The sequence below is a fragment of the Bombina bombina genome, chromosome 2, assembly GCF_027579735.1.
Source record: "Bombina bombina isolate aBomBom1 chromosome 2, aBomBom1.pri, whole genome shotgun sequence".
NCBI lineage: Eukaryota > Metazoa > Chordata > Amphibia > Anura > Bombinatoridae > Bombina > Bombina bombina.
In genome coordinates, this window is record NC_069500.1 from 761,223,521 (window position 1) to 761,242,950 (window position 19,430).

Genomic DNA, 19,430 nt, shown 5'->3' on the forward strand with positions numbered 1-19,430 from the left:
TGGGCTGGGATTCAGAGGAATCATAAAGACCTCACAATGCACACTCAAGAAGGCCACTATAAAACATCAGGGTCCCTTTCTCCTCTATGTTTTAAAGTCTCAGACATGCAAAGCAATCAACAATGGAAACAACCACTCATTCAAATAGCACAATTCCTTGGTACACGCAAAACAAGCAGCATCTCACATAAACCGTGCATGGCCCAAGCTTAGTGTACCATACTTCAGAGACATCAGGGGCAAAATGCATGCGCTCACATACACACACTAAATGTGCAATCTTCCCCTGTAATCCCTGATTGTGATGCTATAAGGCATCATCACATATAAATTGCTTTAACATACCAGCTTCGTTCTGCACTGAACACCTACTGTATTTTCACCCCCAATTAAAAATCAACACATACTCACATACACATACGTACAGAGTTTGCATTCTCCTTCCTCCCCCCACACAAAATATAAAAAGCAATAAGTTTACAAAAATAGAAAATAAAGGAGGGAAAGAGGGAGTAGGATGTAGAGAGGAAGAGAAGTGGGTCCCAAATTATTTGGCTGAGCAGTATATAGTATAGGGGGGTTGTTCAATGCATCTTCCACCAGGTGAAGATCTTGCTGATCTACTATAACATCCTTCATACAGCCGATGAATCCTGTGCTGTAAGCTTTGGGTAACTTGTAAGAGACGCTCAGCTTTTCCATTCCACCAAGCCATAAGGGGAATAGTGCCGACTCCACTTATCCACTGCTCACAGTCAGCCACAACAGACTCCTTAGACGTTCACAACCTCCAAAGCCGCTAACATCACATCCGCTGCATATCCCAAAAAGCCTGCGCGCACTATAGCATTCACTGTGATGCGCATGTGCTTTTTTACATGGTGGGAAGTTTGAAAATATATTTATATTTTGTATAGTGGCAGTCTGGTGGGGCTCGGGCTCTCTGCCATGCGCTCAGCACACTCCAAAGCCGGTTAGAATATCAAGCGCACATTAACGTATTCCCCCATAGAAGTCAATGTAGCAAAAAAATAGAAAAAAAAACAACACCCTACTTGCGCGCAAACCCGACCACATATTCTTGAGTGTGATAACCCGACATAAAATATTAATAGTTCACATTCCAATGTTTTTCACATAGCAGAATATGTTCTATTTATTCTTAACCCCTTAACGACTGCAACGTACCTTGTACGTCTCTGGTCGTTAAGGGTTTGCCCTGCTTGCTATAGCGCGGGCCTTGCTGCAAACGGCAAGACCACACTATTAGACCCTCTCTCCCTCCTGCAGGCTTGTTAGAATAGCCTCGGCCTCGCCGCTGGCATGCTCTATCTTAAGCATGAAAGAAAAAATTTGGGTTTCACATCCCTTTAATGTATTTTTATGTGTTTTGTGCAACTTTTTTGTTTTGCAAAACAGTTAACCAGAGCTCTGATTCATTGAAGAGTAAATCGCGATTGTGCTCACGCGTTCGTGTTTACTTTCAACTTGTAATATAAGCTCTAAACCCAACACAAGCAACTGTTAGAGCGCTACTTATAATCTGGCCATGTATAGATGAAACTTGCCACAATTTTTTTTTAATTACATTGGCACACAGATTTATTTGTAATATATTTTGGGCATATGACACAGCACATGGACACTTGGGTTAGCTTTCTGTATTTGCTCTCTTTTATGCACTTTGAATATATGAGACCTTTTCACCTGTTATAAACTCAAACGTGACCATCTGCTCTAACAATTATTAATCTGATTCCAGGTTTCAGAATATAGAATAATTTGTTAATTCAAGTCACCCAACCTAAGTATATCATAGGGAGTTCCCTATTTTTTCAGTTTGCTTCCACCGATCAGTGATTAAAAAGTAATTTTTGTAATTTTGAACCACTTTTTCATACAAAAATATGTAATTACCATATGTCATTTTAAAAGAATTATAAAACATATTGTAGCTTGATACCCATTTTATACCTCTTTGTACGGTTAGGCTGGGACTAATCAAGAGTATATCATTAAATCAGCAGTAATATAATAAACATTTAATCTAAATATGCATTAAAGGAACAACAAAGTCAAAATGAAACGTTCATGATTTAGACAGAGCATTCCAATTTTATTTTATCTAATATGCTTTGTTCTCTTGGTGTCCTCTTTTGAAGAACATAACTAGGTAGGCTCAGGAGCAGCAACGCAGATACTGGCTGCACATATATGCCTGTTGTCAGTGGTTCACCCAGTGTGTGCAGCTAGCTCACAGTAGTGCATTGCTGTTCCTTCAACAAAGGATACCAAGAGAATGAAGCAAGTTATATAATAGAAGTAAATTGTAAACTTGTTAAACATTTTATGTTCTATCTGAATCATGACAGAAAAAATATGGGTTTCATGCCCTTTTAATTTTTTATAGGTGCTTGCCAGTTGAGAGGTCCTCAGAGGTCTTTCAGCACAACTGACGAATGGACAAATAAGGACCAATTCCTTACCCTGGCATTAGTCAGATCATGTAAAATGTGATCCCGCTCAGGTTTTTCTTCCACGCTTGTGGAAACTTCAGCTGATGCTTTGATGACGTCATCCACCTTTGTCTTGATTACGCCAGCGAGTTGGGCCACTTCCTTCGTTGGAGAGGTGCTATCCTGACCTGTGGATGTGTGTCCCAGAAGGGTTATGGAAGCCAGGTCCCACTTCAGAGACCGTATGTAGTCTTTTAAAGTTTGCTCCTCTTCCTCACTGAGCCAGGGTGCATACATCCTGTAACAGATTGTGCAGTTATACAGGGTAGACTTAAGGGATGTGTCTGCTTTAAAAACAAGATCTATAGTTATAGTTTCTTCATATGTGAAGCAATGATATATTTGTCACAATTTATTAGCTCCATACCAGTTGGAGTTAGGTAGAGACTTCCCAAAACTCCCCTTTAAGTACTATCCCACTCCTACCAACCCATAATCAATACCACACCAAACTTAGAACAATTTAGCAAGAAAATGAGAAAGAAATATAATTGCATAAAGAATACACTGAACTGGTAATATTTTGCAAATATATGCAAGAATGACAATACTGCTGCCTTACAAAATTGTTTATGTTTATGATGAACCTATGTATATAGTGGAATGAGCCTTAAAGGACCATTAAATACAACAGAATTACATAATCAACAAATGCACATTAAAAAGACAATGCAATAGCACTCTGAATTTCAAATGTGCAGTAAAATTTTCTCAGACAAAATTTTAAAATCCTTCCAGTTCCCTGCCCCCTGAATCAGCCATCAGCAAATCACAGACTCATATGTATACATGCTGATTAGGAGTTGGTGCCTCACAAAGTGTGCATATAAAAACTGTGCACAATTTTATAAGGAAAATAAAAAAAAATATTTATTTTTTTAAGCATCATGTTCTGTCTAAATTATGACATCTTTATTGTATCTTTAGTGTCCATTTAACCTTATCTCCAAAACAATATAGCTTGGTAGCTTCTAGATCAGACTTAGGGTCCAGGGGCCACAATACTTATGTGTCTTAAATATAAGTTATTTTTCGGTACTTTAATTTATACATATCAACGTTCCTCTTCTCTCAGCATATGTCTGGAGATGTAGGTAACAGAAGGCAGTTGCCGAAATGCGGCAAGTAGTCAGAAGATACTGGCACATGTACTAGCTAAAAGAATAGCACACATCTAATTAAAACATTGTTCAGTTGAAGGATAATTTATGTAAACGTGTTGTATGTATATTTTTGTTACAATTAATTACATTTCTATAATCCCTCTAAAGTAAACAAAATTCTTCATTGAAAACCCTATTATTTGTAATCAATACTATACAGAAGAGCATCCTTTACATTATTTGGCTTAATATAGAATGACAGAACAACTATATGAATGTGGATATTCTGAGAATTTCCTTTGTCATTAGAAATGTAGAGAATTCAAAAACCTGCTTATATTGAAAAATAAGAAAAGGCAGAAGCTACAGCAGATTTCAAAATTTGTGACATTCTGCTATTTGTGACAAAGCTGAGTTGAATTGTTTCCAAAGTTGATAACCTCAATAAAAATACATGTACCTGTATATAATAAGTTCAAAAGAATTATGATGAACCTGCAAAAAAAAGTACCAAGGAATAATGAGCTTGAAAACTAGGCAAAGCATTTTAAAAGCTTGAAATACATTGAAAAACAACTCTAACCCCCCTACCATTAGCATCCCTGGCCACCTGTCCATTAGCAACCCCGCCAACAAGCAATATTATTAGCCCCCATACCACTAGCAATCCTGCCCCCCCAGTACCACTAGCAACTCCAGTGCACCAACTACCATTTCAAGCAGTTCTACATAACCTTTCCTATCTAAGGAAATATTCTACCACAGACCCTGATGCCCCTCTTAAAAACAACTCATACACAATTTTTTTTTTTTAAATATCACCCCTCACCCCCTACTTTTATACTGGCTCCAACATTGTCATGCCGCTTCTTGAGTCCTGATTGAAGCCATTGTTACTCAACTTTACTTCCAAAAACAAGAATTTTTTTATCTGGATGTTTGCCTTCTTTCTTCCCCTTAAAGGGACAGTATACACCAATTTTCATATAACTGCATGCAGTAGACACTACTATAAAGAATAATGAGCACAGATACCAATATAAAAATCCAGTATAAAACCGTTTAAAAACTTACTTAGAAGCCCCCAGTTTAGCTCTTTTTTAAAGGTTACTGGAACACCCACTGCAAGTGGAAAATATCAGACACCCCCCTCCTCCTTCCTCTGCATATGAAAAGAATCTTTACACAAACAGGAGCAAGCTGGAGTAGGTATACCTCGGTATTCTCCTAAAACTTTGGGGTTTGGTTAGGAGTCTGAAAATCAGAGCAATGTTATTTAAAAATAAGCAAAACTATACATTTAAAAAAACAAACAAACTTTATGGGCTATATAAATAGATCATCTACAAAACATTTATGCAAAGAAAAAAAACGAGTGTATAATGTCCCTTTAAGGTTCTTCTTACAAGAGTCCACACAGTACCCTCCTTGAAGCAGAATAACTGTTGTGAGGAAACGTCTTCTCAATGCATAGGGGCCTATTTATCAAGACCGCTGCTCCATAACCTGTCCACCTGCTCTGAGGCCGCGGACAGCAATCAACCCGATCAGATACGATCGGGTTGATTGACACCCCCTGCTAGCGGCCTCAGAACTGCTGGTGCAATGCTGAATGCGGAGAGCGTATGCTGTCCTTATTCAGCGATGTCTGTCGGAAACGATCTGCTGATCGGATCATGTCGGACAGACATTTGATAAATAGGCCCCATAGTGTTTTCTAAGAACATTAATTAGTTAGGTAGGTAGTCAATCAGGGTTAATTCCCAGTTAAGTACAATTCTAAATTTTCTTTCTCTTCTAATAAAAGAATAACTGACCTATGGGACAAGAAAAAACATCCTAATTCAGTGCTGCAGCACAGGCTACAAAACTCTAATTGGGTAGAAAGAGGCAGGAAGGGGAAAGTATTAAGAGAGGAAGAGGTAAGTCCCAAAAATTTCTTGGAAGCTTCTACATAATTCTAAATGGGTGAAGCTATATATGCAGTTGTGATGAATATTGTATTGCAAGAGTAAGTCAAATAGATTTTGAATGATGGGAATACTCTGTTATTCTGACAACAGACATCAGCTATGAAGGACAAAATGATTTATTAAACCTGAATACCCTTTGAATGAATATACCTATCATATAAAGATATTACATTTTAAATAATAATATTTAATTTAACATATGTATATTCCTTTGGTGCTGTTCTTGCGCCTGTGCTTAGGGAGGTTTAGTAGCTGGTGGTACAGAGTTGTGTATGTAAGGGTTTCCTAATAGTTTCCTGTGCTTAGGGAGGGTCAGTAGCTGGTGGTACAGAGTTGTGTATGTAAGGGTTTACTAATAGTTTCCTGTGCTTAGGGAGGGTCAGTAGCTGGTGGTACAGAGTTGTGTATGTAAGGGTTTCCTAATAGTTTCCTGTGCTTAGGGAGGGTCAGTAGCTGGTGGTATAGACTTGTGTATGTAAGGGTTTATTAATAGTTTCCTGTGCTTGCGGAGGGTCAGTAGCTGGTTGTATAGAGTTGTGTATGTAAGGGTTTATTAATAGTTTCCTGTGCTTAGGGAGGGTCAGTAGCTGGTGGTACAGAGTTGTGTATGTAAAGGTTTACTAATAGTTTCCTGTGCTTAGGGAGGGTCAGTAGCTGGTGGTACAGAGTTGTGTATGTAAGGGTTTCCTAATAGTTTCCTGTGCTTAGGGAGGGTCAGTAGCTGGTGGTATAGACTTGTGTATGTAAGGGTTTATTAATAGTTTCCTGTGCTTGCGGAGGGTCAGTAGCTGGTTGTATAGAGTTGTGTATGTAAGGGTTTATTAATAGTTTCCTGTGCTTAGGGAGGGTCAGTAGCTGGTAGTACAGAGTTGTGTATGTAAGGGTTTACTAATAGTTTCCTGTGCTTAGGGAGGGTCAGTAGCTGGTGGTACAGAGTTGTGTATGTAAGGGTTTCCTAATAGTTTCCTGTGCTTAGGGAGGGTCAGTAGCTGGTGGTATAGACTTGTGTATGTAAGGGTTTATTAATAGTTTCCTGTGCTTGCGGAGGGTCAGTAGCTGGTTGTATAGAGTTGTGTATGTAAGGGTTTATTAATAGTTTCCTGTGCTTAGTGAGGGTCAGTAGCTGGTGGTATAGAGTTGTGTATGTAAGGGTTTATTAATAGTTGCCTGTGCTTAGGGAGGGTCAGTAGCTTGTGGTATAGAGTTGTGTATGTAAGGGTTTATTAATAGTTTCCTGTGCTTAGGGAGGGTCAGTAGCTGATGGTATAGAGTTGTGTATGTAAGGGTTTATTAATAGTTTCCTGTGCTTAGGGAGGGTCAGTAGCTGGTTGTATAGAGTTGTGTATGTAAGGGTTTATTAATAGTTGTCTGTGCTTAGTGAGGGTCAGTAATTGGTGGTATAGAGTTGTGTATGTAAGGGTTTATTAATAGTTGCCTGTTCTTAGGGAGGGTCAGTAGCTGGTGGTATAGAGTTGTGTATGTAAGGGTTTATTAATAGTTGCCTGTGCTTAGGGAGGGTCAGTAGCTGGTGGCACAGAGTTGTGTATGTAAGGGTTTATTAATAGTTGCCTGTGCTTAGGGAGGGTCAGTAGCTGGTGGTATAGAGTTGTGTATGTAAGGGTTTATTAATAGTTGTCTCTGCTGGGGGTAAGGAGATATATGTAGGGACTGTATATGTGTGTAGGATAGAACTTCAATTTTTGATTGCAATAAATTAATTAGGAACAGGTGTAATTTATACATAGATCTGGTAGTAGGGAAAGAGCTGGTGGATAGGAGGATGTTGATGACCCCAGGTTGAGCAAATATGTTGGGATGTAAGCTCATACTATGGTAATGTTAGAGAGGGCTATTCATATATTCTCAACAACATACTGACAAATAGTGCTTAAGGGCCTGATGATCTCACACCAGATTTTTGGGGGCTTTTTTGAGCATTATTTGTAATGTAGTTGTCTCTCTTTCCCATCCAGAACTCTGCATAGAGAGATAAACAACTCTCAAGAAAAAAATTGCCTTTTTAAAAGTTTTTGAGGGACCTCGTGGTACTGATGAGACATATTAGATCATCTCGCCAGAGTGGCGAGGTTTAGAAAATCAGGCCCCTAAGACACAGAGCCAGGGCACACTACACAGGGTTTAAGATAAGTGCTGTTTTTTCTGTTATATGGAAGGCTGGTCAATTTGTGAATCAGGTGAATCGGTTTATGTGTTACACTTACATTTTGCAAATATTTTTGATGCATTATAACATGGGAGATTATTGTACAATTTATCAGTCTGGAAACAGCTGATTAGACTGAACTTGATGGGCTTTTTTGTCTGTTTTCTTTAAATTCCATTTACTGTTAATAATTTAAAATATGAAAACATCCAGCCATTAATAGGGCAGAGACACAAACATTTTATAATAAGTAAGCTCTCTACAACTTATGATAGATGCGACAAGTAACAGGCTTACGAGCCTGAATGAGATTATCAATAACCCTCTCTAGGGTAGGACTAAGCGTTTAATCTCCACGCAGTCAGCCTCAGAGAATCTAGATTTTGATGAACAAAAGGACCCTGTTCCGGCAGATCCCTGCGACACGGTAACTTCCACGGAGGAGATGAGGACATCCCCACCAGGTCCGCGAACCACATCCTTTGCTGCCACAATGGAGCAATCAGTATCACTGATGCCTGCTCCTGCTTGATGCGGGCCACTACACGAGGAAGAAGTGGTAATGGCGGGAAAATGTAAATCCGATTGAACTTCCAAGGCACTGCTAATGCATATATTAGCTCCGCTTGAGGATTCCTGGACCGTGACCCATATCTGGAATTGAGACGGGACGCCTTGAGATCTATCTCCGGCGTCCCCCATTTGTTGCAAATCTCTGCAAACACCTTGGGATGGAGAGACCATTCCCCCAGATGAAAGGATTGTCTGCTGAGGAAATCCTCTTCTCAGTTGTCCACACCCGGAATATGGATTGCTGACAGCGAGCAGTTGTGGGCCTCCGCCCACTCCAGAATCTGAGATACTTCCCTCATTGCTAGGGAGCTTCTCTTTCCCCCCTGATGGTTGATGTAAGCCACCGAGGTTATGTTGTCTGATTGGAATCTGATAAACTGGGACGAACCCAGAAGAGACCAAGCCTTCAGAGCATTGAAGATTGCCTGAAGTTCCAGAATGTTGATCGGGAGGAAGGATTCCTCTCGAGTCCACAGGCCCTGTGCCTTCCTGGCAACCCAAACAGCTCCCCATCCTGATAGACGCGTCCGTAGTCACAATCTTACAGGAGGTCTCAAGAAGGGACAGGTGATCGGGACAGAGCCACTAGGAGAGCGATTCTCTTGACCGGTTGTCCAGAGAAATCTGTTGAGACAGATCTGAATGCTCGCCGTTCCACTGTCTCAGCATGCACAGCTGTAGTGGTCTGAGATGGAATCTGGCAAAAGGAATGATGTCCATGCTGGACACCATGAGACCAATCACCTTCATACACCGAGCCACAGAGGGCCTTAAAGAGGTCTGGAGGGCAGGACAAGCGGAAGTTAGCTTGTAACGTCTCTGGTCTGTATGGAATATCCTCATGATATGGAGTCTATTATAGTACCCAGGAATTCCACCCTGGTACTGGGAATAAGAGAACTCTTTTCTAAGTTTATCTTCCATCCATGAGATCGAAGAAGAAAGAGAAGAGATTTTGAATAGTCTTCTGACAGATGACAAGATGGTGCTTGAACCAGAATATCATCCAAGTATGGAGCTACTGCTATACCTCTGGTTCTGGCAACTGCAAGCAGAGCCCCTAGAACCTTCGCAAAAACTCTTGGAGCAGTAGCTAGACCAAACGTAAGTGCAATAAACTGGAAGTGCTGGTTCAGAAACGGAAACCTTAGGAACTTGAAGTGTTCCTTGTGGATTGGAATGTGAAGGTAAGCATCCTTCAGATCTATAGTGGTCATGAGCTGTCCTTCCTGAACTAAGGGAAGGATGGACCTTATCGTCTCCATCTTGAACGAGGGGACAGATACGTTTTTGTTTAAGCACTTTAGGTCCAGAATCGGGTGGAAAGTTCCCTCCTTTTTTTGGGACCACAAAAAGGTTTGAATAATATCCCAAACCTCTTTCTGTGAGAGGTACCGGGACAATGACTCCTAGGATGGAGAGATCCCTCACAAACCCCAGAAAGGCTTCTCTTTTTTATGGCCTGGAAGACAGGTTTGATAGGAGGAATCTGTCCCTGGGTGGATGAGACTTGAAACCTATCTTGTATCCCTTGGCAATGACCTCCAGGACCCACGGGTCCTGCACATCCCCAAACCAAGCGTCTGAAAAGAGCGACAGTCTGCCCCCTACGTGATCCAGAACCGGATCGGGGTCCGCCCCTTCATGCCAACTTTGTCTCGATGGGCTTCTTGCTCTGCTTGTATTTATTCCAGAACTGAGCCGGCTTCCAAGTACTCTTGTATTGCTCGGGCTTTGCAGAGTGCTGCTGACGTTGGGATTTATCAGAACGAAAGGAACGAAAATTAGGATCTTGTCCCTTAGGCTTGTTCTTCTTATCCTGCGGTAAAAAGGCACCTTTGCCTCCAGTAACCATGGAGATAATTGAGTCCAGGCCTGGACCAAATAAAATCTTTCCCTTAAAGGGGAGGAAAATAAGTCTGGACTAGAAGTCATGTCCGCAGATAAGGACTTCAGTCAGAGTGCCCTATGGGCTTGAACAGAAACACCTGAAGCCTTAGCATTCAGGCGAATAATTTGCATATTTGCATCACAAATAAAAGAATTAGCAACCCTTAAGGCCTTAAGTCTTTCCTGGATCACATCGAAGGGACCCTCCACCTCAAACAACTCAGATAAGGATATCGTACCAGTAGGTAGCCGCTTCCGCAACCACAGCAACAGCCGCTGCCGGTTGAAACAAATATCCCGAATGTTGAAACATCTTTCATAACAGAGTTTCTATCTTCTTATCCAGGGGCTCTTCAAGCAACGAACTATCCTCAAGCGTGATAGTAGTGCATTTAGCAAGCGTGGAGATAGCACCATCCACCTTGGGGATGGAACCCCACAACTCTAATTGAGAGTCTGGGACCGGGAACAACTTCTTAAAGGAAGACGAAGGGGAAAAGAAAGAACCAATCCCTTCCCATTCATTAATAATAATATTCGCCATCTTTACAGGAACTGGGAAAGTTTGTGGTACAACCCTGTCCTCGTAGACCTTATCTAATTTAGGAATCAAAGGTTCCTCAGGCAATTTAGGCTCTGGAACCTCTAACGTAGCCAAAACTTCCTTAAATAGAAAGCGTAAATGTTCAATCCTACATCTAAAGTCTGGTTCCTCCACAGCTGGAGGTTTAGAGGCAGCAGACTCCAACCCAGAAAGTGCGCCCTCTGAAGTATCAGAGGCGTCTTCATCATCAGATAATCTCGTATCAGATAAATCCAATAAACTAGTTGATGACCCCTGGGAAGGATAGCAATATTTGACCTTTCATTTGCGCTTAGCAGGGCGAGGTAAAGCACTAAAGGCCGCAGACACCGCCATTTGTAACTGCGCAGTAAAGTCTGACGGTAAAAGGCCCCCTCTAGATGGAGGATTAGGAGTGCTATGGGAAGCTGCATGAGTATTAGCAGATGACTGTAGGGTGCGCACCTCATGGGACGGAGACTCCACAGAGGTGGATGGCTCAGTGGTATCAAGCATATTAACTTTCTTTGACATAATTACTTTATCAAGCCATGTGGAACATAGTTGAGCGGGCGGGTATACCGTGGCCTACTCACAATATAGACAGGTATTAGACTAAGGTAAAGATGGAGTACCCTCTAACACATCAGAATCCTCAATAGCTTGCGCTTACAAAGCAGACTATTGATTAATAAGAAAAAATGGCACCTTTATACCCCTAATGGCTGGGGCACTCACCACCTCCTATGACCCAGGCAAAACAGAGAAACCTTTTCTTCTCCGGTAAACAGCACGGTCAGGACAAGAGGAAATAAAGTGTGACCAAACTCGGTCACATGGTGCGCAATGCAGGACCGCCCCTGCTATAAGAGCAAAAAAAGCGCACCAAGCCTTTCAAGCTGTGCAGCTCAAAAAACTAAAGTAAAAACCTGCACGTTCCAACATCTGCCTGAGCCCCAAAAAACATCTCACACATGTCGCAGCATAATCAAATAAATGTATGTGATTAATACCCACTGTTCAATAATCCCCCTCAGGAGATATTAACCCTTGATTCCATACAGATAAAAGGAGCCACACTGTGACCCTGTCTTCTGGCGTTATCATATGTGTAAAAAATGAAACAATCTTACCAGAATCTATGCTGTGGAACAGAAACACAGCCTCTCAAGTGTGACAGTCTTGTAGCATCTCTCCTGACATGGACTTGAGTGATTTAAGCAGGAAGCGAAACTCGTCAACACTGATTGCTTAGGAGCTGTTAATACGAGTCTAGATGGGTTCGCAGAAAGACTCCCCCTGCATCTCCAGACTCTAACTTTCGTCAAAGCTCTCACTGAGAGGCTGACAAGACTACTTAAAACTCCAGTCCCATTTCGAAGGGTAGATACCCTTCATAAGGAACTACTCCGAATCTTCTGACACTTCTCTGCTAACCTCCTGTGACGAAAGGCAAAGAATGACTGGGATATGAAGGAAGTAGGGGGAGTATTTAAGACTTTGGCTGGGGTGTCTTTGTCTCCTCCTGGTGGCCAGGTTCAGTATTTCCCAACAGTAAGGAATGATGCCGTGGACTCTCCTCATATTAAGAAGGAAAGGAGTAACACAAGGTGTAGAGGTGCCTGAGGTTATAGTCAAAAGAACAACTGTCTTAAAATAAAGCGTGGGGCCGTGGACTCAACATTTCCGGAAAAAAATACATTTATCAGGTAAGCATAAATTTTGTTTTTCTTTCCTAAGATATGGTGAGTCCACGGCTTGGGTAATTACTATTGGGAACCAATACCCAAGCTAGAGGACACGGAAAATAGGGAGGGGCAAGACAGGCAGTCCTAAAAAGAAGGCACCACCACTCGAAGAACCTTTCTCCCAAAAGAAGCCTCAGCCGAGGCAAAAGTATCACAATTGGTAAAATTTGGAAAAAGTATGCAGAGAAGATCAAATTGCAGCTTTGCAAATTTGATCCACAGAAGCTTCATTTTTGAAAGCCCAAGAAGAGGAAACAGCTCTTGGAATGAGTCGTAATTCTCTCAGGAGGCTGCTGTCCAGCAGTCTCATAAGCCAAACGAATTATACTTCGTAACCAAAAAGAAAGAGTAGTAGCAGTAGCTTTCTGACCTTTACGTTTCCCAGAGAAACAGACAGAAGACTGGTGAAAATCCTTCGTTGCCTGTAAGTAGAATTTAAGAGCACGTATAACATCCAAATTGTGTAACGTTCTTTGGAAGAAGAAGGATTAGGACACAGAGAGGGAACAACAATTTCCTGATTGATATTTCTATTAGATTCTATTATATTCTATTAAAACAACCTTAGGAAGGAAACAGGGCCGGATTGGGCCACCAGGATACCGGGAAAAATCCCGGTGGGCCGGTAGATGCCGAGTGAGTGACTGACAGAGTCTGCACTATCTATACAAATGTATAATAGTTTTTTATAGTAATCAACCAATCAGCTTCTATCTAACACAGCCAAATCTTGTTGCAATAACCTGGAGGACTTCTGATTTTAAATCAAAATAATAATAAACAATAACCAGTACTGTGCTGCTATGAATTGAAGCAACTAGCTTCGCACTGGAGACAAGCAGCAGGGGCTAGTGTTGTTGTTATGAGGAGGGAGCACAGCGCAGCGGTCGGGCTGACCATGACCTGCTTCTTCTGCTTGAGCAAAAAGTAAAAACAGTCAGACTGACAGGCTCAGGCACAGGGCAGGTAGGCAGGAATTGATTTACATAGCAGCAGTACTGCAGAGCAGCCGGCCTCCCTGCTTTTTGGGCAGACAGTAATACTGCGTGACTTGAGTCAAGCAGAAGCAGCTGATCAGGATGTGGCGCTGCTACTGCCGCCACGGCTGCTCCGGAGTCTTGCTCCCTCCAATTGGCAATTGATATTACACAGGTCTGCTGTACCGCAGTGCTAAGTGTCCGGCCAGATACTCTGGCGTGACTGACCTAAGAGTTACACTAGAGTGCATAATAAGCATGAATTCATGAGAGCAGGCTCTTGCTCCATATCAGCCATGTTGTGAAACAGTAAATAAACTTGTACAGATAAGTTTCAAATATTTTAATATTCAATTAAAATAAGCCAAGGAAAAAATACACTTAAAATTTTATCCCAAATAAATAAATTTTATCCCAAATTAGGATCGAGCCCCAGCTAAAATTATGTGAGAAAAGTTAAGAAAAAACATTTAATAAACATCAAATAAACTTCTAAAATACCCCTCAGGCAACCCCACACCTCAATTACTGAGGTGCTTTACCGCTATCAATTAAGACCGGATCACCCAGAAATGGAGAAAAACAACTTCTTCCTCAGAAACGTTATGATTATGAAGTAAAGCCGGTCATCTGACCGCAACTGTCTAGCTCAAGGTACTGCTGCGACACAGCGAGGCACCACTTCCTGGTACACTGAGTACCAGAAATATCTGTTTATTCAAACCTGGCAGTTTAAAATGTTGCATCATTTTATTTTAAAGCAAAGGGGAAATGAATAAACTGCTGAAATAGAAAATTCAGCCTTACTTTCAGTTTAAACTTGTATTGTGTTATCAAGTAAATATGTGTCAGAAAATAAAGCCTAATAAAAACATTTTACCCTTTCTTTTTAAAAGCGTTTAAATGTTAGTATTACACATGCTACAGTGCCTGCTTCATACCTCAGTGTAACCCATACAATAAAAAACCAGTGTCTTTAAATTTGTTAAGTGCATGGTCTCCCCAACTGGAAGAAAAAGCACTTACCTGCTTCACTGTCCAGCATGTAGACAGTTACAAGGTATGAGAAGACACAGTTCTTCACAGAGATCTTTGAAAAAGAAAGAACAGAGTAGCCAACTCTGGCTTTCTAAACTAGGGCAGCAATTGTTAGGAAAACGCAGTAAGTACCTCTTTACAAGTTCCTAACTGCTTTAAAGCCACCACTACCCGACTGCAAGGAATGACGTGGAATACGGCTATACCCCAAAACTTACTTGTAAATTAAATCAAAATTTTTCTTCAGACACCTAAACTTCACCTCCTCCATGCACCGAAGTCAAAGAGAATGTCTGGGGGTTGTGGGTAAGGGAGTGATACTTAGCAGTTTAACTGTAGTGCTCTTTGTCTTCTCCTACTGGCCAGGAGAGATATTCCCAACAGTAATTACTCAAGCCATGGACTCACCATATTTTAGGAAAGATACAATTATTTTTACTCCAGGTTTTTTTGCCGCTATACACTTTGCGTACATACAAAGAATATTTTATTACCTTTATATGAAGCACTGAGTTTTATCAGCCATTGATCTCCTTCATGCTCCTTGTTATCTGATTACTTAGCAAAGAGGGGGAAAACTACCTGCACACAATAGCGTATGGGACATTTGGGACTATGTCTTGGCAGTAAATTGTATTTGCCAGTAGAATTGTTTTTTTTTTTAAATATTATATAATCTGCCATACAGTTATGGATTTTTTGTAAAGTGCACTGGTTTTATTTGTCTTTGTATAATAGTTTTGTACTGGGGTTTTAATGGTTGAAAAGCAAAAATGAATTCTATGAAATGAACAGGTAGCAAAGTATATGGCCACAAAACAATTTATGGTATATATAAACCATGATGCAAAGGAATTTAAAGGATTACTTTCTGTTATAATTTTTAAGCTAAACAACTAACATATTAAAGTTAATAAACATTAATTAAAACCTACTGACCTATATTTTCTCCAAAATGAAGTTTCATAACGTTCTAAAAGTTATATCTTTTATTCGCCGATGATGTCACGTTATCCTGCCCACTATTTTCAGCACTGCATGTTTAAAATACTTAAACAAATAACTTTGTGTTTAAAGCGCCATTTTGAAACCTAGGTATTGTAAACGGATTGGTGCAGAGCAAAGGATACCCACGGAGTGGGTTTGGAAAACAATTAAATTTGCAGACAAGATTTCTGATATACGGTAGAGATATGTTAATGAAATTCTATTGATAAAAAGCGTATTTGGGGTAGTTAGTTAGTAACAGGCATAGAAAATATTTACTTACAGTGGCCCTTTAAGTACTTTAATAAACATGTGGGTTTTTTGCTTTGTGTTAGTATTCATTCCTTTAAAAAGTATTAGAAATGTAAGTGCCTAAGAACTAATTAATCTGTAACATTTACATATTACATTTATTTTCTATATCTAAGCTACTCTGCAAAGAGGATATGCCATACCGGCTTTGAACTTTGGGTCTTGCCTCTGCTTCTTCAGTTCCTGATTTCTGCTCCTCTTTCCAAAATGTTTTCTTTACCTCCCTCATGAAGAGTTTGGTTTTAATTTCTAAATCTTTTGGTAGCAAACTCCATCCTGTAAACAGAAGCAAGCATGGAATATTAACACCAAATACTAGAAACAGTCCTTACAAACTGCCCTTTTTAAGAAAAATATCTGAAATCACTATGGGCCCAATTTGTAAACTCTCCAGCATGAAGTAAAGTTCTCATTTTGTAGCAAACACAAATTAAACTGAAATATTTTTACTACAGTTTAACTTGTATTTGCTTCTAGTTTAGTAACATTACTTTTCTGTCAGTTAAATAAGAGTAATGTGAATTGTGAGCGAACTTTGCCTGCATACAGCTGGTCAGATAAATCAGTATATATACTATTATTACAATTAAAATGTAATTGGTTTATTGCAGGATGAGACATGGGGAGAGAATAAGATTTGATTTACTGTTAATGTTGATTCCTGGTATACCTCTATTCCCCATGACAAGAGATTGAAAGTCATTAAATAATTTTGACACAACATAGTACCTTACCAGAAGACTTTAAAAATTTTACACTTTTTTTTACTTTCAAGGAGAGTTTGCCCTCTCCTATGCCAGTCTATATTTAGGAGATGCATCACATTTTTGTAGATACCAACGTATTCAGACAATGGGGGTTATTTATCAAGCCGTCTACCTGAAATACGCTGGAATTCCGCAGCGTAATTGTGGCAAGCTTGATCCGACCTAGTTATCAAAGTCTACATACCAGCAAAAGTTGAAATATGTGACGTAACATACGATCCGCCGGTCTGAATCCAACACAGATCGATGCTTACGTCATTACAGATGTTCCGAACACACATTCGGCACTATTTGACACTTTTTAAAAGTTATCAAATAGTTAACCGGTACGTTCGCGGCTATTCCAGCCCAGCGTACCTGGTTTTCAATCCGCCACCCTGGAGGTTGCGGATGCCATAGGAATCAATGGGAGTCTGAAAGCAGCGAAAGCTTATGTTCAATGCTGCCAGATATCCCATTGATTTCTATGGTAGAAAAACAGTTACGTTTACACCTAACACCCTAACATAAGCCCCGAGTCTAAACACCACTAATCTACCGCCCCGACAATGCCGCCACCTACATAATGTTATTAACCCCTATTCCGCCGTTCCCGGACCCCGCCGCCACTAAATAAAGTTATTAACCCCTATTCCACTGCTCCCGGACCCCACCGCAACTAAATAAATGTATTAACCCCTAAACCCCTGGCCTCCCACATCACTTCCACTTATTAAACCTATTAACCCCTAAACCGCCAGCCCCCCACATCGCCATAAACTAAAATAAGCTATTAACCCCTAACAACCCGCTAACTTTACATTAAAATTACAACATCCCTATCTTATAATAAATTTAAACTTACCTGTAGAATTAAAATAAACTATATTAAACTATTAATTAACCTACCCTATTATACTAAAGTTACATTAAACTATATTAAACTATTAATTAACCTACCCTGACTATTATACTAAAATTACATTAAACTATATTAAACTATTAATTAACCTACCCTAACCTCTATTCCCCATGACAAGAGATTGAAAGTCACTAACTAATTTTGACACAACATAGTACCTTTTCAGAAGACTTTAACCCTTTGGCTGCTAAGCCATTTCCCACCTGGGTGCTAATATTTTCTTTTTATTTTTTTATTTTTGAAATTTCTGATTTTTTTTTTTAACTTTTTTTTTTTTTTTACAGACCCCCAAGACTTACACTGTTGGAAAGGTTAGGCGATTACCTTTCCAACAGTCTTGGGGGTCTGTAGCTGCATAGATGCCTGAGATACAGGCTTCTAAGCAGCATGCCCTCTCCTCCTATACTTAACATTGTTAAGTATAAATAAAGTTGCGCGGTGACGTCATCACGTAATTGTGCGTGACGTCACCGTGCATCACGTGAAGCCCCGGCGATGCCTGTCACTCTACAGGCACAAATGCCGTGGTATCAGCAGTAAGGAGCCCCAAGATCTCCCTTCAGGTGGGAGAGTGCTCATGACGGCTCTGAGCCGTCATTAGCACCAGAGTGAGAAACTCTGTGACGGCTCAGAGCCGTCATTAGCACTCAAAGGTTTAAAGATTACTTGCTGGAAGTTTTTACTTTCAAGGAGAGTTTGCCCTCTCCTATGCCAGCCTATATTTAGAAGATGCATCACATTTTTGTGCCTTTACATTGCGGTCTATGGGAACTGTATGTTTTCATAGACCAGAACGTAAATATATATGAATATGCTTAGGTTCTGATGCCGTCTGTGATGACATCAGAACAAGGCTCCTATAGGAGCCTATGGGAGCACGCTCTTGTGAGCGCAATGCTTCCCAGCAATGCCAACGTGAGCTCGCATTCGCATTGCTGTAAACTTCTAATACCAGTGCACATTAGCGTGCGCTGGTATTACAAGGTGGATTGCAAATATTGCTCTAGACAAAGCAATATATAGTGCTCCACTCGTAATCTAGCCCATAGTGTATAAAACCACATGGAGTTGAGTAAAATAGTATGCATGATTTGTTCTTTTGAGCCTTCTCTTGTTATGGGATTGGTATACACATCATTTGTATGTAACACATAGGCTTAAATTTCACATACAGACCCAGTTTTCGTTGCATTTTGTGCATATTACGGTTACTATCAAGTGCCCAGAGCTCTTCTGTCTTCCCAGTCTTATAAGTGATTGTAGTACCGGGATAGCAGGGGACCAAGTGTTCAATCCATTTGATATTTATGGAGCCAGCAGCATTAAGGGGTATGTACCTGATTTCAGGAAGTCCCCTCCCGTCACCTGTCCCAGCAGAATCTCCTGCTTTGCCTCTGCCAAGGCCAACAACACACTGTAAGTTTTCAGACATCTTTCACTGTAAAAGGAACGTTCTAGTGTCATATATATATTATATATATATTAAAATTAAAAATCTGTGTGTCTGTCAATATATGCTATGTATAAAAATACAAATTCCTATCTATAAGAATTTCTGTGCAAGTTTTGGGATGTTTTTTATTTGTTTTCTAAGTCATTTCAGTCCCTTAGAAGAGCAACCATTTCAATTAGTAAAAGCGTTCAGACCCTGAAAACTGAATAATTCTTTCAATTTATGACGTGTAATAATTTATCATCATTCAAGCGCTAGTCTAGTGTGAGCTAATATCTCCATGTTGGATAGCACGGGTATGCTAAATCCCTCACATAATAGACTTTGAGGGCGGTCATTAAAAGTAATGTCAGATATCACTTGAGAACTAAGCAAAAAAGTTTCTACTGCGTTAACGAACCATTGAAAACAGTACCATTGCATAACCAGCAAGTACATAATAAAAAGAAAATGCAATAGTGCTCAC

At 40.3% G+C, this 19,430-nt stretch overlaps 1 protein-coding gene across 1 annotated transcript in view; it reads right to left on the minus strand.

The window, feature by feature from the left end:
- USHBP1 (USH1 protein network component harmonin binding protein 1) overlaps window positions 1-19,430 on the minus strand; it is a 206,876-nt gene that overhangs the window by 70,568 nt on the left and 116,878 nt on the right. The window contains exons 8-10 of the mRNA XM_053702880.1: window positions 18,849-18,949; window positions 15,987-16,119; window positions 2,487-2,754 (exon numbers count right to left, since the gene is read on the minus strand). Of these exons, the coding sequence (XP_053558855.1) occupies window positions 2,487-2,754; window positions 15,987-16,119; window positions 18,849-18,949 (502 nt within the window). The remainder of the gene's footprint in view (window positions 1-2,486; window positions 2,755-15,986; window positions 16,120-18,848; window positions 18,950-19,430) is intronic.